Source organism: Phoxinus phoxinus (assembly GCF_949152265.1).
Source record: "Phoxinus phoxinus genome assembly, chromosome: 5".
Lineage (NCBI taxonomy): Eukaryota > Metazoa > Chordata > Actinopteri > Cypriniformes > Leuciscidae > Phoxinus > Phoxinus phoxinus.
In genome coordinates, this window is record NC_136880.1 from 37225651 (window position 1) to 37247115 (window position 21465).

The window sequence follows — 21465 nt, forward strand, 5'->3', positions numbered from 1 at the left end:
ATTTCGGATGCAGCCCTCGTGTCATGTGCACTTGTAGGCTTAACATGTGACCATGTAATGGGAAAGGGATAATTGGGGGTCCAAGCATTAAATACTTCTTCTATAATTTTGGTTTTCTGCCATTGAGAATAAAATCTGTGAGATAAATACAGTTTTTCTTAATGATTTTAAACATGTTTTAAAACTTTCATTTAACAGGATTAAATAAAAAAAAAAGTTTTTTAATTTGATAAATTTTATATATATATATATATATATATATATATATATATATATATATATATATATATATATATATATATATGATAATAATAATAATAATTATTATTATATATTTTTTTGTCAGTTTTAAAAAGTGTTTGTCTTTTATACTCGCCAAGGCATCAAAAATACAGTAATATTGTGAAATAGCCTACCATTCCCAAAACATTTCTATTTTAATATATATAAAATAAACATTTATTCCTGTGATGGCAAAGCTGATTTTTCAGCATCATTACTGTCACATGATCCTTCAGAAATCATTCTAATATGCTGATTTCGTAAGTAATGTGTCTTAATCATTCTACATTAGGTTTTGAAAACAATTGTGCTATTTTTTTTTATTTTTTTTTGCGGAAACTGTGATACTTTTTTCCCTCTAAGATTTATTGATGAATAGAAAGTTCAAAACAACAGCATTTATTTGAATTAGAAATCTTTTGTAACATAATAAATGTCTTTACTGTCACTTTTGATCAGTTTAATATATCCTAAAATAAAACATCATAGTAACCACAAACGGGAACGGTTGCGCGCAAGTGTGTGTGTGTGTGTGTGTGTGTGTGTGTGTGTGTAATTCTAAAGATAACTTTACATTAAGTTTAAAGTCCATAGCAATTATGACACTCTGCTAGTGTTAATGTGAGAGCGCGTATCAATGCATGCATGCTCATGATATTATGTGCAAATCTCTGATGGTATTACACAGTTCGTAATGTGATATATGAGCTGGTACTCGGCTCTGTCTGCCGTAGCCTGTGGCGTGAGTCGGGTTGAGTGATTGTGGTCATTTCAGCAGACAGAGAGACAAGCGTCCCTAGACCAGGCTGGGGAGGGACGGGCCCAGCGCCCTGCTGTATTAATGGCAGCGCCGTGCCAGATTGGACGGGTCCATCTAATACAGATAAATCATCATTACAGGGGTGTGGGGGTGGAGGGGTGGGGAGTTGCTTTGGCAGTCAGAAGAAAAAAAGGGGCTTTCATTTGTGCCCAGGATCTCTGTAAACTCATTCATCATGCCAGCTATGTTACACTCCCACCCCTCCACACCAGTCCCACCTCTCTCTTCTCCCTCTCATCCCTCCTTCTCCAGAGAAATGCCTTCCAGCTCTGCCATCTCTTAGGAGGTGACGATACACTCCCTCTTCTACTGTGTTTAAAGACGACATGGACTTTGCACTGCAGTTATGTGACTTGACTTGAGTTTCAAATTTAAGGACTTGTGACTTGCTTGACTAAATGAAGAAAATGTATATGAATTTGACTAAAATTGACACTGAAATTGACCATATTCAGAAAAGGAGATTTGGTGTTGCACAATTGGCAAAGCCAGGATATATCGGACACGACCATCACAATCTTAAACTTCCTTCTCCACTTCAAAATGAAAGGTATAAGCCAATCTGTCCAATAAAAGTAATTTGACTAATATCTAGAGAGAAAATGTGCAAAACGCCATGCTTCTTTTATACAAAATTGTCTTTCAAATGCTTAAGGCTTTTGTTGCCTTACAGCTTTGGAATTATATACATATATATATGTATATGTGTGTGTGTGTGTGTGTGTGTGTGTGTGTGTAATGTACATAAAACATATTTTCTTGAATATGCAATATTATGAAAACATTATGAATCTTCAAATAACTGACAAATTGTGCACAATAAGACTAAAGACAGTTATTAAGGAAAGCAGAAAGGGTCCATTTTTATTTCATGTTGTCTTTTAAAGATGGAAAGCGTAAACGGGAGGGCGGAGTTTTTGTCTGACAGTCACGTCTCTTTAAATTACCGGAAAGAACAGTTCAACCTGATGCAATCAAAAGAGGTAAAATGACAGTATGTAATTAAACGTGGAGATATGAAATTGCTGTGAAAAAAGTCGTGACAGATGTGTCATGAAATGGAAACTGCACTGTTCTGGAGGGCTGGGTTCTGATTTTCCACCATTACTCACTGTGTTTCTGCTTTTTATCGTGTTTTCTCAAAATTATTTATCGAATCGTGGTGTTGTGTAGGAAGTTACATTTATCCCGTGGGTGCCTGCTCACATTAATCTTACATTTAACAAATATGAATCATGCAAAAGGCATTACAAGAAGAATGGAATTAATTCTAGTGAAGTGGAATTGCTTGAATGAACGAGTCAGCTACAAATGGCTTTTTATGATTGCTTTTTTTATTATTTGTTCTTTGCTTTTCCTGCTTTATTAAATTAAACATAAGTCTACTGAATATTATTGTAACATTAAAGGGATGTTTCACCCCAATATGAAATTTCTGTCATCATTTACTCACTCTTATGTCGTTCCAAACCTTTATGACTGACTTTCTTTCTCCCAAAAGAAGTTTTGAACAACGTAACTGGTGGCTCTTTTCCATGCAATTTAAATGAATGTGGACTGGAGCTTTTTCAAGGTTAAAAAACGATGAAAAAGCATCAAGTTTGACTCATATACTATTCCAAGTCTTTGTGAGAGGAATAGACTGAAATTTAAGCTCTCTTAGTTCCCCTTGCCCATTACATGAGAGAAGGATCATTGTCCAGTTTGTGAACGAATCATTCTTTTGAACCAAATCTTTTCAATGAATGATTTGTTGTTACATTGGACTGAAATGGTTCTCAACTCGCTAACCGTTTGCAGTGATTAACAGTTGGCTGGAGACTAACATTTTGTTCACAAAATGCTCCCAAAAATCTATCATATGATTTCAGAAGACTAGTATATAATGTCAAATGGGACACTTGTATGATGCTTTTATGGCATTCCAGTCCATTTTCATTGTAATTGCATAGAAAAGAGTGAACTTTTGTTTATTTATTTTTATTGTTTGTTTCTAAAGAAAAAAGAAAGCCAAGTTTGGAATGACATGAGTAAATAATGAGCAAAGTTTCATTTTCAGGTGAACAATTTATTTTAGATTTATTTCAGCTGTGTTTGACTTTGCGTCACATACGGGAGAGATTATACTGTTTTGCCAACACTTCACACATTGATTTTTCCTCCTGGGTTTCAAACTGCTACACAGACGCTGATCCATCACTGTTCAGATTAGATTTTCTCGAATTCTCCTTTTCTCTATTTCTGCTTTCATAACGCACACAAACACCGAAGGTGTACACGCATGCTGATAGCCCATTGGATCAGACTTTTATCTGGTGAGGCTCCACGAGTGAGCAACCCTCCAGAAGCCACACACACTTAGACAAAACAAACAGCGCCCACACAGGTACACACACACTTCCCGTACCGATACCATACGTTTACAGCCCTCAAGAGTCCACTTACAAACCTTGTATTTTGTTTCCCTCTCCCACGGCTGTGCCACCTCAAGGGAATTCTGGGATAGCGTAGGATGGTTCAATCGGTCAACCTGCTCTGTTAAAAGGTAGAGATTACCCACAGGGCCGTGCGGTGGTGTGCCGGTTATCCAGCTTTAACGGTGAACTGAACGGTTCAAGCAGCAAGCAATCACGTACGGGCAACATGACCCTACTTTTACCTCACAGCTGTCCACCGCTGGGACCGAGGGATTGGATCAGTATTAAAGAATCAGGCTTTTAACCGAATGGATCGTGTGTTTGGACAGCTATGGTTAACATGAACATTTTAAAATGATTTACTTGCCCTAGTTTCAGTCATGTGTGACTCTTTTTCGTATAGAACCCAAAAGGACATGTTAGGTTGAAAGTTGATGCTGCTCTTTTCCATACAATGGCCAAAAATCTCAAAAAAGGACCTAAAAATGATCATGAAAGTCTTCTAAGGCCATACAATAGCTTTTTTAAGAGGAAAAGACCAAAAAAAATCACTATTAATTATTTGAAAGTCTTGCCCTCGGCTACAGCTGTCAAATCTCATTCACGTTTCCTATTCAATTAATCTATGTGAAGATGAAGGAATGAGTTGAAGCTGAGTAAATGATGACAGTTTTTTTTCGTTTTGGGGATAAGTAACGTTTTATATATTCTCTCATTGCAGTAGTTTTGCAGTAGCAAAACATTTAGTTTGTTCATGTAAAGTAATTAACTAATGTTAACTTAAACCTAAAGTGTAACCCATATATATATTCATAAATATTAATATATATATACATTAATCGCATCTAACATAACAGTTTTTGTATTTACATGTGTGTATATCTTATTCGATTTTTATATGTGTACAAATATGGGGGTGTACAGTATAATTTTTTTTTATACTAAACATTTTATTTTTTACTATAATGTCCACAACCATCAGCAGAACTGCCTTCAACAATAGTCAATAGTTTAAAGTCAATGGCTGCACTTTATCTCTCTCTTTTTCTGTCTGTGCCATGTTTCACAATCAGCCAATGGTGCTTTTTTTATCAGGGTTGCAGGAGGGCAGCCATATACTGCTCCACTTACTTCTAATTGTAATTCGATAGCGCATGATCTCAAATTTGTTACGCATCACATTTTATAATATGGTAATATTGTAATGGTAAGTGGCTGGCCGCACTTGGCCTGGACCGAAGCAGATGGCAGCGGCTTCCTCCCACCTCAGGTGATTAGGGAGACAGGTTTTGTGATCTGAAACTCGGAAATAGAGGCCATAAAGGGTTCATCATCTCAGAGAGAGAAAAAAAAGTTTCAAAGTGATGTAGTGTTTAAAAGCTTTTAGATGGTTTTTTGGGTGGGGAATATGGGGTTAGAGAGGTTTCTGGGAACTCAATTTGTATCAATATTTTATGAAAGGCAGAAACCTGTCGGAGTTCAGGCCACGGTTCCACATCGATAGCATCAAATGGACCAGCAATGATATTTCTCATCTTTATTCCACTTCAACAGGCACCTCTTGCAATTTTAAGATGAAATAAGGTCTTTTTCACACCATTGACCTGAAAATGGAAAGTTATCTGGGTGCTAAAATGCACATTACTGTGTATAATGTATTTACCAAGTGACTAGAATTATTTGAATCAGTTAACCCAAAATCATTCAGATTTGTTCTCTGATTTGTTCGTTACGTCATTAGACCAGTACGTGAAGACAATTTTTTTGTATGTTATGAATAAGTATTTGAAATATTTGAGTCATTTACAACAAAAAACTATTTGTATTGTCCTTTTTATAATGAGAGATTCCAGTTTAAATATTTCCCCAAAATTAACTTTCCATTTTGTCAATTGTTGGACTTGACTTTTATCAAACTTTTAAAAGGCACAGTGATTAGCCTGAATAAAGAACCATGAGTTTCTGTTATGTACGGTCATCTGCCATTGTTCTTTCTGTTGTGCTAAACCTCCTATTGTTTTTCTTTTCCAGTGGGAGGAAGTAAGCGGCTACGATGAAAACCTCAACACCATTCGAACGTACCAGGTGTGCAACGTCTTCGAATCCAACCAGAACAACTGGCTGCTCACCACCTTCATCGCTCGGCGCGGTGCTCAGCGCATTTACGTGGAGATGCGTTTCACCGTCCGAGACTGCAGCAGCATTCCGCGAGTGCCTGGGTCCTGTAAGGAGACCTTTAACCTGTACTACTACGAGACGGACTCCGTCATCGCCACCAAAGGTGGGGCGTTCTGGATGGAGGCTCCATATTTGAAGGTGGACACTATTGCGGCGGACGAGAGCTTCTCACAGGTGGATTTTGGTGGTAGGCTGATGAAAGTGAACACGGAGGTGCGGAGCTTTGGTCCACTCTCGAAAAATGGCTTTTATCTGGCGTTCCAGGACTATGGTGCTTGCATGTCCCTGCTGTCCGTGCGTGTGTTTTTTAAGAAATGCCCCAGCGTGGTGCAGAACTTTGCAATCTTTCCAGAGACCCTGACCGGGGCAGAGAGCACCTCGCTGGTGATCGCTCGCGGGATGTGCATCCCGAACTCTGAGGAAGTGGACGTACCCATTAAGTTGTACTGTAATGGCGATGGGGACTGGATGGTTCCGATTGGGAGCTGCACCTGCAAGGCGGGATTCGAGCCGGATAATGGGAACGTCTGTCGAGGTAAGAGTTTGGGTTCCAGTAGTGCTGACATTTGGTTCATAGCCTATACGTATGTTTATTGATTTATTTAGAAGTGTTTTTAATGGACATTTTTCAGTTGGTGAAAAGCATAGGACAGTCTTTGGTATCTTTCTTAGCTTTTCTCACTGACAAGATTTGTCTTTGTTGAAAAGACTTTAAACTGTTTGAATTTTCCTTTTATTCCAGGTTTATGCTGGTTTAGAGCTGGACTAGTACAGTATGGCCATAACGTTTACCGACAATACGTTTTTCTAGTGAGCAGGCTGACTAAAGATATCTTGCTGGTTAGGCTTGTTGATAAGTGGGGACAAAAGCAACCAAAACCCAACAGTTGCTGGTAACCCATTGACTAAGCTGGTCTTTTTTCATGAGCTTTAGCTCTAGAAAGATCTTCAGTAGCTTTGACTAATGAACTTCTTCTAGATTGAGTTGAGAGATATGTGCAGATTTGTGATTATTTGAGAAGATTTCTGAGCAACAGATTTTGAGTTTGAGTAGATTTATTCTGGATTAATATGGCGATGTGCACATGTGTTTGAGATTGAAAGAGAGCAGAATGTGGTGTTTATGTTGGGTTGAATATTGCACACATTTTTGTCATTCTTGTCTATATTTAGCCACTCTCCTTTCATGTGGACACTGACACACAAAGACACACTCACACACATAGACACACTCACATCACACACATAATCATTTTGTTCTCTCAAGGTCTGCAATTGGCCGATTTGGCCTTCACTCAAGGCCAGTGCCATATTGACTCCCTCAGGACCAAACGTGTAGAGAGACGATAAGATTGATTGACAGCTATCTGTCTTGATCAATAAACAGATATGCCACTTAGTGTGGTAGGGCTAACTTCGAGGAGCACAGGTGCCTCTACACATAAAAATACACATGCACAGGTGGCAGCTTTGTTGAGTTCGTTGACATCCTCAGGCAAGGTCTTCTTATCACAAAGAGATGGTCATGATGTCCATATACTGTAGGCTAGTCCCTGTTTAAGACCAGTTTCAGACTGCAGACTCCTCAACTATAGGCTCTCTTAACCTATCTATCATATATATATATATTGTGCCTGGTGAGGACACGGTGTCGGATGTCTTCTGGAATGCTCAGTGATCTGGAAGAAGTGATAAGGTTGTCATAAACTTAGATTAAAGTTTAAAGATGGTTGAGGTTTTGCAGGGTGTTAGTGTCTGGTGTAAAGTCTGTCATCTAGATGTGGCCGCGGTTTTTAAAAGCCAGTGTGTTAGCGGATTAACGATTTCGCACACAACAAGTCACCACTAATTACTGCCGCTTTGATCTGCGAGTTCCCATAAAGGCTTTTGATGGGGTAATATATTGCAGTCTGAACATGCACACACACATTACATTCTTATAAAGTTTCCATAAATTCCCCAGGGTTGATTTTACCGGCACAGGCAACCTGGGGTAATAAGTATTCCTTTAATGTTCATTAGTCTGTTTTTGTTGATGGTCGTCTGGTTCCAAAGCTTCCCACCCCCCTCTGCTTTCATTGGTCGATTTGGACCTGGAGAGGGTGATTAGAGGTTGATTAGAGTAATTGGTCTTTTGGGTTAATGAAGGTGTCTGGGCTTTTATAAATGTGTCTCAAAGGAAGTCTGAGCAGCTTTGTGACTTGGAAGGGATTATAGCATACTACATAGTCACATTACACACCGTGTGCTGCCTACTGTTTTGTTGTAAAACTAGTTTTTAAAAGCGAACAATAGTATGCCACATTGTCACATGACCTCATTATCCATGTCAGATGACCTCTTTAGGATCATATTTAATTCTGTGAGTTGATTATTAGAAATAGTTATAAATATGAATTGTTTGCTTTTTTATTCAAAATTGTGTACACATTTCTTCAATTTTGGCAAGTCAAGAAATATGTTAAAATTTGGTGTACTGCAAACACTGCAAAGTCATTTAATTACTTTTTTGTCTTATTTTCAAGTATGAAAATGACAATATTAAGTTTTGTTTTATGAAAAATGTATTGAAATTAAGTGAGGTTTATGCTTAAAACAAGAAAAATAAACACCGTATGAGGTAAGAACAAATAACTGCAAAAGCAGGTTTATTTTTATCCCATTGGTAGATTTATTTTTCCATAAACACAAAACTGACTTAATTTCTCAAGAAACAAAACATATGTTATTTTGGAACAAAACTAAATGCATCATGATTTAAGAATGTTTGATATTTGTAACGGAAAACAGGACCAAAAAATGGCTAAGAAAATGACTTTTGGCAGTGAAATTGTGTACTGTACTGTTGTACATTACATTCTGGGATATGCACTGTGTTGTTTATACTGCGCTTTTTAGCAAAAAAAAAAGCAAAAGTGGGTCATCCAGGTTTCCCATGCATATAAAACATTTGATACTGACACATTATAGTTACTGCAAAAATAGTATGAGTGTAGGCCTATGCTAGTTTGCTATTTAGAACACAGCCAAGGTGTCTCCAGGAAGCTTTATCTATTTTTCTCTCATTTCCCTCGTTCACTCTATCTATCTAATGCACAGCTGGGTTTGTTATTTTGACCCTGCTCGGAGGGAGTCTGAATAATCACTGTGTATATGTCCACATATCTGTGTGAGAGTCGGATTAGATCTCACCCCGAGGGTGAGAAATGATGGCTGTCACCCGGAGTAAAATCAGCATATTAATAAAATAACCTCCCCCATTAACCACAGCACTCAGCAGAGAGAGGCCGTGTTGTGTTGGCTCGGCTCAGCTTTGGTTCTGCAGTAAAAGTGATTGGGACCAGGCTGGGTCGAGCCGATTGGGGTGCAGATCTGGCTCTATATTCTGCCGGCGTGTGTCTCCAGCGCTCTGACAGAGGGGTGAGAGGCCGGACGACCCCTCACAGGCTGCGGAATTGAACAGAGATACACTCACCGCAAGAGCTGTCTGAACTGACACACACCTGGAGAGAGCAGACAGCTCTATACAAACACACACACACACACACACTCACGTTTAGCTTTAAATGCACAAAATACTTTCCTCATACACATGATATGTAAATACACATAAATACTCTACAAACACTTGCACTGTATAAACACAAACACATATACAGTACACAAATGCACACAGATAAAGGCTTATAAAAACCCATACAGCTATATGCACACTCAAAATGACGTAGGCAAATATAAACACATACATATACTGTAGACATAAGCTGCTTTTCTATCCATGTATTTTTATGCTAATTTTGGGATTGGGCTATTGCATAATAAAAAATAAAAAATGGAATGCTGCAAACATCTATATGCTTGCTTTGCTTCAATTCTGTATGAATTTCTTTCTTATTCTGAACACAAAGGAAGGATGTTTTGAAGAATGTCGGGAACCAAACAGTTATTGGACCCCATTGACTTGACTTCCATAAAAAAAAAAATCTACTATCGATGTCAATGGGGTCCATCAACCGGATGGTTACCGACATTCTTCAAAATATCTTCTTTTGTGGGCAGCAGAACAAAGAAATTCACACAGGTTTGAAAAAACTTGACGTAAATTATGACAGAATTTTCATTTTTAAGTTACCTATTCCTTTAAGGTGGATTTTTTTCTTATAATTTTTTTCTAAGATGTAAACTATGACAAACACATTTACCAAAAATATTGATATATGCACATCAGACCGAATAATTTTTATATTTGATGGAGACATTAAAATGTCTCTTATGCATTTAATTGGTTAAAAAATCTGTAATATTGTGAACAAGTATTGCAATCTTAAAAAAAAAAACTTTTCAAATTTAATATTTTTTTAAAATTTAGTTTATTTTTGTGATTTTCTGCATAATTTCTCGTCTACGGTAGTGTATCTGAATTTTTTTTTTTTTACATACCGGTAAATTAAATTAACAACAGACTTACACCTTTAGATTTACATACACATTGAACATATCGACACAGACAAATAAACATGCATGCATGCAATTGCAGCTCTACACACACACACACACACACACACGCACACACACACAAACACACACGCACACACACACAAAAGGCCATTGAAAAGCACTCGCATTGTTACATAAACACACACCTACAGCTCTATACATGCACAATCAGGCATAGGCAAACACAGCAGAGCTCTATTAAAACATGCATAAACAAACACACACATGCTAGTCATTGAGTACAGAAGCAAACCCCTACACACACTCACATTACGTCCAACAAACAGCTCAGGTTTTGGACATCTGGAAGATCCCACTCATCTAGTTGAAGTTTGTTTACACCTTTTAGACCGTGCGGTCCAATCAGTGTTCCACCGTCTGCATGCGGGATGATCCGCCGTGCTTTTCCCAGAGAGAAGAACCCTCTTCCCCTCTCAAAAATCCCACCGAATGACCCACAACAAGCATGAGCAGATGGGGCCGTGTGTTGAGGATGCAGATTTGTGTACATGATGGTTTTCTGATGGCGACTGCCAACATTTGGGAGCAAACAGAGGAAAGCTGGCTGTTCGGTTCTTCTGAATTTGAGTAGTCACATTTCTAAAGGAGGTTTTTGGTAAATTGGTGTTTCACCGACGTACTTTGTGATTTGTAATTCTGTGTTTATCACAGAACAACTCTTGTGTCCTTAGAAATCTAATCCTGTGGGCATAATGTCTGTAATTGCAGTATACTATTATTTCGACCTTTGTGGAATGCCGTAACTAAAGCTAGATTTCTTATTTGCGACCCGGTCCACCTTTATTACCAGTCTGTACATGAAATCACCAATGTGTGTGTTTGTGTGTGTCTCTGTGTGTGTGTGTCTGTATGACTAAAAGCAGCTTTTGGACCGAAATGAGGAGAACTGTGGCAGACATAGTAATTTCGACTCCTGCTTCTCTCTCTCTCTCTCTCTCTCTCTCTCTCTCTCTCTCTCTCTCTAGAACATGGCCAAAAGAGATATCCAATCTGTGTGTTTCTTTCTGTCTCCAGCTCTTGGAATAGGAATACACACTGAATATGATAGTCATATATAAGTAAATACAGTTGTCATGTCTTCGGAGTGCTTTATGCTGTACACACATATGCACATGATGTTATTTAGGGAAGTGATAACCACATTCTATAATCAGATTCAATAAATCAGCTGAATAACTACTCATCCACCCACTTCTGTACATTTTTCTGCGACTTATCTGGGACCATTAAACCTCAAACAGTTATTTTAGTTGTATTTATGTACAGTGTTAGTACGTATTTAATAATATTTTGAAATGGCTTTGAATTAAAAATTATTTATGTTTTAATTTTTTATTTAAGTTTAAGGTTTAGTATGGCTTTTTATGGGCTTGTGACATTTTGTTGTCTAATTTTTCTTTTACGTTTTTCAATTAGAATTTTTTTCAAGACTAAAGTTTGTATGCTCAAACCTTGAAAAATGTAAACGTAATTGTAAATTATCAATATTTAGAATGTTTTAGCATGCTTATTATTTTTATTCAGCATTCCTAAAGTTTTCATTTTAAAAAAAAACAATAACAGTAGTAAACCTAAATAATAATAATAATATATTGATATTTTCTTTAATTTTTGATTTTAGTTTTTCTTTAATTTTTGATTTTTTTTAGTTGAAAGTTTTCATTGAAAAACTAACTAATAACTATAATACTGTATACTAAATTACAGCATACTAAATTTAGCATTTTGGCTGCAGTTATGTCGTAGTACGTTTTACAAACATATTTTGGTCTGGTTTAGGTTATGTTATAAACATTTTGTTTGTAAATATATTAAAATGCTTTATTTAGGTTTTAATACGTGTAATTTGTACATTTGAATGAGATGATGTTTCAAAAGCTTAGTCATTACACTACATGTTTGTGGAATTTTATTGTATAAAAAAAAAAATATATATATATATATATTATTAATTTTTTTATTCTTAAATGACTCGGGGGATTTACTCTATAGATATACGTGCTTCTCACTTTCAAAACTTTGCAGTGCCTATATGACCTGTTTATCCGTCTCTCTCTTTCTCCTTGTCGTTCTCTCTCTGCTCCCTCTGTTTGTCTCTGTCTCTCGTGTTCCCTCTGCTCTCTCAAAAGTCATCGAGGACACAGCGGTATGAAAAGTGAGTGTGTTTTAATGCTGGTTAATTACACATCTGAAGAGCACAAACAAACCCTCCCCTCGGCGCTGCCGCTCAGAAGTGTCACGGCTCCATCTCTGTGATCTTCATGTTTACACCATGTACACACAGCTATAAAAACAGAAGAGCTCTTCGCTAGCTTTGCCCCGATGGAGAGAGAGCTTTTTGGCTTCATGTTGAGGGAGGATAAACTCTGACCGTGCGCTCTGTAAGAACTCTAGATGCCTTTTAACAGAGACTTTAAAGTGGAACCTTTGAGCTTTTAGCTACTGTGAAATCATCAGTTCATGTGATTCTGTACGCCCACTTATACAAACACACTATTTATTAGTGTTTGATATGGCAACATCACTAGTACTGTTGCTCATACTGAAGGCTGGAGGGTTGTTCTTAAATTGTGCTGCTTGTTGAAGAGAGGTGTAATCTTACTTTTTGAAGAGGTTGGACTTACTGGACTCATCAGTCCATCCATCTATTTATCTTTCCATCGTTCTATCATTCGATCTATCCATCTCTCTTATGCTCTGCTCTATCTATCCATCTATTGTTCTGTCACTCTACCGTTCTGTCTACCCATCAACCCATCGTTCATCTGTCTGTCAGTCTGTCTATTTATCTTTATGCCCATCCATCCATCCATCCATCCATCCATCCATCCATCCATCCATCCATCCATCCATCCATCCATCCATCCATCCATCCATCCATCCATCCATCCATCCATCCATCCATCCATCCATCCATCCATCCATCCATCCATCCTTTTTTATACTAAACACAACTAACTCCATCATTTCCTCTGAGAAATGAAAGAGCAATCTCTGAGCCGTATCATTTTCATTTGGGAAGAAAGCATGCTTTATAGCTCTGATGGATCCATGTCTGAGGGTTGATTGAGCGGGCCTTCATTCTCCTCTGAGCTCTGCTTAACGTATTAATATTTACTTCAGTTATCTGGAGCAAACCACATGTTCTTCAGGGTTCTTCTGCTTCAGTAGGCCGTCAGGTTAGCAGTAAGTGTGGGTCAGTCATTGATCGGGTCAGGGTAATGGTTTGGAAAGCCTACACCAGCACCAGAGGCCCCGTACACGGCCCATAGCCAGAAACATGCAGGGAAAAATCTGTTTCCCAATCAATCAAACTGCTCCGCACACAGGCCAATGATTGATCGACTGCTAGTTCACTGCTGCACGCTTTGGTTCTGACCCAGATAAGAGGCTTTCCCCCCCTGATTTTTGACATTTTGTTTCAGCACAGATTATCACTCATGTTTGTTAATGGTTGAATTGCAGTTGTTGTGTGTTATTTCGATTGAATGCAAGTGTGCAGCACTTTGTTCATGTATGCATTTAAATAAAGTAAAATCTGAAAGACAGGAAGAGTTCACACAAAAGCGATCATCATTTACTCACCCTCATGGCATTACAATCATGTATGTCTGCCATAGTTCCATGGAACATGATATGTTCACTTTAAGGGCCCTATCTCACACCCTGCGCAATGCAGTGCCAGGAGCGACGCAAGTGTTCTTTGCTAGTTTCAGCCTGACGCAGTTATCATTTTCACGTCCTGCGCCACGTTGTTTAAATAGCAAATGCATTTGTCGGGAAATGACATCATTTTAATTTTGGGGTAAACTATCTCCAAAAATGTAAGCAAAAAAGCTGTATCTGATCCTTTAAAAAGACAAACATATGTTGATAAAGAAGGAGGAATGAATTAGTACATTGATTATTTCTGAGTTATTTATTATGGGCTGTTTTAAGAAGCTCAAATGGTTAGAGCAGAAGGACAGTCCATATTATAGAAAAAGACAAAGCCAGTGTCCTGTCACTTCAGATGAAGTTGTTCACGCGCCTCAGACTTGCTTGTTTAGCTCACCCATGCTGGCTTCAGGCGCTACAAACAGCTGTCATTAACGGCCGAAGCCACTGACTAAGGAAAGGACAAAACAAAAACAACAACAAAAAAACACCCCACTGTGTGTGTGTGTGTGTGTCAGAAAGAAGAAGCTGCTGATGCTTTCTAATCATCTTTGTGGCACCTTTCATATCTGCTGCACACACCAGTTTGAGCGGGTGAAAGTGCAGTGCTGGAGAAACGTTCCTGAATGTCACAAATTACTTCTGCTACACGGCATTGTAGAAATCATGCTCACTTTTATTTTCCAAAGAGTAGACAACAAAATGATACCTTGTAAGACATAACATTTGGCCAAATTAAAAAATAAACAACAACACACAATTAGGGGGGTGGGGGTTAACTTTTTTTGGCAAGAATGCATTAAATTAATCAAAAGTGACAGTAAAGATATTTATAATGTTATTATAAATGATTTCTTTTTCAAATAAATGCTGTTCTTATGGACTTTCTATTCATAAAAAAAAAATCCTTATGAATTTGTATCACGTTTTCCACAAAAATATTAAACAGCTGTTTACAACATTAATAGTAGGAATAAGAAATGTTTCTTGATCAGCAAATCAGCATATTAGAATGATTCAGATGGATCATGTGACACTGAAGATGGACTAATGATGCTGGAAATTCTGGAGAAAAAAATAAATTTTTAAATAGAAAATAATTATTTTAAATGATTGTAATAAGATTTCACAATATTACTGTTTTCTTGTATTTTTGATCAAATAAATGCAGCCTTGGTGAGTATAAGATACTTCTTTCAAAAACAATACCAAACTTCTGAACGGTACTCTATATATGTATTTAGTAGATCAGGCAATCCCAAAATGCATTGCAGTGAGTTCCATAAAATGTGTGTGCAGGGAATAATATTGGACTGACATGATCATATTCTTCGGATCTTGTTGGTCAGGATCATTATTTGGCAAGCTGCTTTGTAATTATTTGTTTTGTAATTAAAATAAGTTGAATCAAATTTGATTCAGTACTAAACATTATTGATTTCAAACCAGTCATGACTTGAGGTTGTATTTTTGTGATTATTCTTCCTTAGAAGGCAGCTGCCGATGTAAACAGTCATGTTATGGTGAGGAATTAGCACAGAAACCATTCCCAGTCTGGTCTGTATGATTGTAAGAGTGATAAACAGAGCTCTCTCATTGTGGAGTGTGTATGTGAAAGAAAGAGTAGAGGACAGTTGGGACCCATAAATACACACGCCTGCGGTGTGTGTGTGTATATTATTATCTCCACTCTCTCTCTGACAGTGCTGATTTGTAGATTGGCTGATAGTCTGTTGTTTGTTTGGTTATTTATTCAGGAGTAGTGCTCTCCATTCTCTGAGCTGTCTAGTGCATATTTAATGCTCTGCTTTAGAAGCTCATATTACCTAGCGCTCTGTCTTTTAGACTCAGATATATGCTAGCGTGTCCTGATGTTTGTGTTCCTGAAGTGTGTGTACGCAGCAGTGAAAATGAGACGGGTCTTTCTAAGAAACATGTGGAACGGGTCAGAACCGAAGAAATAAGGCATGAGAAGCTTTTTCTGAGTTTTACCATAGGCCGGTTTTTGTTTTAGGAACCTGAAGCAGAGACACCAGAAAAGCATCTTCACAAATTACTTCTGGTTTTGGATTGACTTGAGACCACAGAGACCAGAGGAGACACAATCCAAACAGCCAAAAGTGCAGCAATCAAAGTACCCATGATAGACCCATTTGTTTGAGCAATTGCAAAACCATTTTTGCTCAAATTAATAATTGATGGCAGAACATAAATATAACACCTTAAAGCAATAGGCCACAAAATATTTCATTAGAGTAATTTAAAAAGGGTCATGTTGAGGTTTACTTATAATGTTAAAGGTACACTGTGTAGTTTTTTAAGTATTTTATTAGCTAAAATCAATGTCTTTATTCATAAATATGTCCTCATTGGTGTAAAATTACCTCTGCCAATTATCCGACTTATCCTCGTAAGTGAATAATATCTTATCTTTATTTACATTGAACGGGTAAGTCCAAGGAGGCTTCCATGTCGTTCCGCCATTTTGAAAATCTATACTAGTAGAGAGGGACAAAAAGCACTAGCCTACCTCAGCGCGTTTCCACAACTTGTCTTCGTTCAGAGCTAGCGTCACGTGACTGAAACCAGCTAAACCGGACAAGGTGATCAGTGGGAGGCGCTTGTCACTATCCCGGAAAATTTGTAAGGCTGCACTGGACGGTACTTCATAATGCAGGATCCTACATCATACTTATGTCGACCTACAGGAGATGCTTTTTACAGTCTGTGATTCATACGGTAACATTCATTTGTCCGTTGTGTGTCAAGTTGCAGTTTGTTTGAAATAACGAACCTCATCACCTGAAAGAAAACTCGATGAAGTGCTATTGGAAGACATGTTGTCATATAGCTTCTTGGGACATAACGGCTACCGTAGTTGCAACTCACATTTGAAAAAGCGAGGCGCTAGAGAGCACTATTCGTTTGAATGCAAAATCCAATTGACCTTTAATAACGTTTTTATATTATTAATTATTATATATATATAATTTATATTGTATATATAAAATGATTACTTTCAACCCTCATTCTCACCCTCTGTCTGAAGGTATCCGTTTTTAAGGGGCGGCTCCTTTAAGGCTTGTCAGTAAACAGCCACTGTTGTGATTGGCTAACGTCATTGCATAGGAAACCGAATCAAAGCCCACTCGCTATTGCACGCGAGTACGTGTTTTAAAAACATTATCCATATAAAACCTTAATTTACAGTCAAAGCATTATGAAATCATTTACTTACCGTCTGTGATGCATCTAGATCCAATACAATTGGCTGCTTCATCTTTCAACAAAAGTTTCTTTGCTACCTCTCCATTACACTGTGCCTCGTTTACACAACAAAATCTTCCGAACAAACATGCAATCCTCTGATTCGTTCCGGGACGCCATCAAAATAAACCATCAACTTGTTTCCGATGCTGGGATCCTTCCGAAGCCATTACACGGTCACAGATGAGCTGAGTAAACTGGATGTGTCAAAGCAAATTTATTTCACTCTTCCCTTTGTCTTGTTGCCGACAGACTCAAGGGCGTGGAACATGTCAGAAACTGAACACGCATCTGTATATTGTATCAACAGCATTAGTGATTATAATGGGTTCTATTTGCTTTTGACTTGACACATCACTCACATCCAGTTTAGGCGTGTTGTCAGCGGTTAAGCGACTGAATGCCAGTGGGCGGGGCCTATGTGCAATGATGTGTAACTATTTGTCGATGTCTTGCACTGGAGGCAGGAATATGCAAACGTATTTGCCTGTATGATGTCACAAATCCCACAATATCCAAACGAGCCATTTTTGTCATTTTCCAGTAAAAATCTCTAAACACACGATTCATTTACTTGAGAAGCAAAATTGTGTAAGTGGCTAAACCATCCGTTTTATAAACATGAATAACAGTCTGCATATTCCAGGCTGCATACTTTCATTTAGTGAGTCATGTAGTCTGTATTTTTTTTTTTTTGTAGTTGAATGGACCCATTCCTATGCTGTAGTAGCAGTGTGTGTGTGATTTATTTCACTTTGCTCTCGGAGGACTGAATGTCGCAGTATGTTTTTATTCTTTTGTAATTGGTTAACCATGCTGAAAACGTATTGCCACGCTTGAAGCCTTTGTGTGATGGCCCATTTCTATGCAAACCACATGCATGCACAGCACTAATACACACACACACACACACACACACACACACACACACACAGGCTGGATGGCCTCCTCATTGTGTATTGTGTGCAGGCAGCTTTCAGACAAGCCTAGTTGACCCTTTCACCGCCCGTGACATTGAATGGGGACGGAGGGGGCGAGTCTCTCATTCTCTCTTCTTCATCAATCACACCATCCCTCTCTTCATGGATGGATGTGAACGGCTGGATTTGGTCTTTTCCACAGGTCTCCGGTTCAGCATCGCTGAGCTCACGACACGCAGCCATTAATATTACAAATATTCAAATAACTTTATTTAACATTCAAGGGAGTGGTGGACAGAGAGAAGTTCACTAGCTGCTGTCTGAGTTACTGGAGAGAGACATGTTGAAATAGATAGATCCATATTGACTGTTATTAATGCACTAATGATCTGAGGTGTAGTATATATGGAGGTTTATGCTGATCTGTTCGCTGTAACCGTGTTTGATATTTCGGTGATCGACGTCTTACATTTTGGTTTAAAGACAATCGTCTTTATGTTTTGGTCTAGTTTCTCACATAAACTTATCATATATCACTTATCTTATCATATTTTTACTTTTCAGAGCTTGACTTTTTAAAATCCTTATCCATCTCATTTGTGTTTCAGGTTAAACAGAAATAATAATTAAAGTTTGTAACGACATGAGGATTATTTAATTTATGGGTGAACTAACCCTTTAATATTGCTTCTGCCAAGCAGAATTGCTTTTTCTGATAATTATGATCTTATGCACAGATAATCTCTGTAACATCTAAAAATAGTTTTAATAATTATTAGCACAGTATAATCTTTCACACTTATTATAGTAAACGGATGGAACAAATCACAGTGCCATTTCTTCCTCCACTTTTTCATCATGGCAAATTTATATTATTGTTCAGTGTTTCATTTGCTTTGAGATCCTATTTTGACTTCATATTTTGACTAAGTTTCTCCACCTGATTGGTTGACGTTAAGCAGGCTTTGAAAGATGGTTTAAAATGTTTCTTCTGATGATGATGAGCTGGCTGTTAATATGGAAAATGATTCATATCATTATTCTTCATTTATGGATGCAAATTACGTTGCATTATTTGAATATTCATTCTGATTGGTCAGAATGAATAATCATAATGCAGTGCATCTGAATTATTCGCATAAACAATAATTTCACTAAAACAACAGCTAATTTTATTGCTTTGGTTTGGTTTATTTGAATAGATTTCTCTTTCTCCCAATCTCAAAATATGTAAAATATGTAAAACATGAAAATATTATTGTTGGGTGTGTTTTTTCTGTTGCAAACTGAGTTAGCATCAGCATCAAACAAGCTTAACTTGGGATAATTTCGTTTTGCAAAACGAGATCTTAGATTTGTAATTTGAATTATTAATTATTATTTTTTTTTTTTTACCCCTCCTTGAACTGCCACCTTAACGTGGTGGAGGGGTTTGAGTACCCGAATGACCCTAGGAGCTATGTTGTCCGGGGCTATATGCCCCTGGTAGGGTCTCCCAAGGCAAACAGGTCCTAGGTGACGGGTCAGACTAAGAGTAGTTTGGAGACTCCGTCGTTCTATTGGGGGACTTCAACGCCCACGTGGGCAACGACAGTGTTACCTGGAGGGGCGTGATTGGGATGAACGGCCCCCCTGGTCTGAACCCGAGCGGTGTTCAGTTATTGGACTTCTGTGCTAGTTACAGTTTGTCCATAACGAACACCATGTTCAAGCATAAGGGTGTCCATCAGTACACGTGGCACCAAGACACCCTAGGCCGTAGGTCGATGATCGACTTTGTGGTCGTTTCATCTGACCTGCGGCCGTATGTCTTGGACACTCGGGTAAAGAGAGGGGCGGAGCTGTCAACTGATTACCACCTGGTGGTGAGTTGGATCCGATGGCGGAAGAGGAAGCTGGACAGACTCAGCAGACCCAAGCGTACTGTAAGGGTCTGCTGGGAACGTTTGGCCGAGTCTCCTGTCAGAGAGATCTTCAACTCCCACCTCTGGCGGAGCTTCGACCGGATCCCGAGGGAGGCTGGAGATATTGAGTCCGAGTGGACCATGTTCTCCACCTCCATTGTCGAAGCGGCCGCTCGGAGCTGTGGCTGTAAGGTCTCCGGTGCCTGTCGAGGCGGCAATCCCCGAACCCGGTGGTGGACACCGGAAGTAAAGGATGCCGTCTAGCTGAAGAAGGAGTCCTATCGGGCCTGGTTGGCTTGTGGGACTCCTGAGGCAGCTGACGGGTACCGGCAGGCCAAGCGAACTGCATCCCGGGTGGTTGTGGAGGCAAAAACTCGGGCCTAGGAGGAGTTCGGTGAGGCCATGGAAAAGGACTATCGGCTGGCCTCGAAGAGATTCTGGCAAACCGTCCGGCGACTCAGGAGAGGGAAGCAGTGCCCTACCAACGCTGTTTACAGTGGAGGTGGGCAGCTGTTGACCTCAACTGGGGATGTTGTCGGACGGTGGAAGGAATACTTCGAGGATCTCCTCAATCCCGCCGTCACGTCTTCCATGGAGGAAGCAGAGGCTGAGGTCTCAGAGGTGGACTCGTCCATCACCCAAGCTGAAGTCACCGGGGTAGTCAAAAAACTCCATGGTGGCAAGGCACCGGGGGTGGATGAGATCCGCCCTGAGTACCTCAAGTCTCTGGATGTTGCGGGGCTGTCTTGGCTGACACGCCTCTGTAGCATCGCGTGGCAGTCGGGGACAGTGCCTCTGGGATGGCAGACCGGGGTGGTGGTCCCTCTTTTTAAGAAGGGGGACCGGAGGGTGTGTTCCAACTACAGGGCGATCACACTTCTCAGCCTCCCTGGGAAAGTCTATGCCAGGGTACTGGAGAGGAGAATACGGCCGATAGTAGAACCTCGGATTCAGGAGGAACAGTGCGGTTTTCGTCCGGGCCGTGGAACACTGGACCAGCTCTATACCCTCTACAGGGTGCTGGAGGGTTCATGGGAGTTTGCCCAACCAATCCACATGTGCTTTGTGGATTTGGAGAAGGCATTCGACTGTGTCCCTCGTGGCGGCCTGTGGAGGGTGCTCCGGGAGTATGGGGTCCGGGGTCCTTTGCTAAGGGCTGTCCGGTCCCTGTACGACCGAAGCAGGAGCTTGGTTCGCATTGCCGGCAGTAAGTCAGACTTCTTCCCGATGCATGTTGGACTCCGGCAGGGCTGCCCTTTGTCGCCGGTTCTGTTCATAATTTTTATGGACAGAATTTTTAGGCGCAGCCAGGGGCCGGAGGGTGTCTGGTTTGGGAACAACACGATTTCGTCTCTGCTCTTTGCGGATGATGTTGTCGTGTTGGCCCCATCAGACCAGGACCTTCAGCATGCACTGGGACGGTTTGCAGCCGAGTGTGAAGCGGCTGGGATGAGAATCAGCACCTCCAAATCCGAGGCCATGGTCCTCAGTCGGAAAAAGGT

The 21465-nt window shown here is 39.4% G+C and overlaps 1 protein-coding gene across 1 annotated transcript in view; it reads left to right on the forward strand.

The window, feature by feature from the left end:
- ephb1 (EPH receptor B1) overlaps positions 1 to 21465 on the forward strand; it is a 229684-nt gene that overhangs the window by 85293 nt on the left and 122926 nt on the right. Inside the window, exon 3 of the mRNA XM_079613436.1 lies at positions 5551 to 6232. Coding sequence (XP_079469562.1) covers positions 5551 to 6232 — 682 coding nt within the window. The remainder of the gene's footprint in view (positions 1 to 5550; positions 6233 to 21465) is intronic.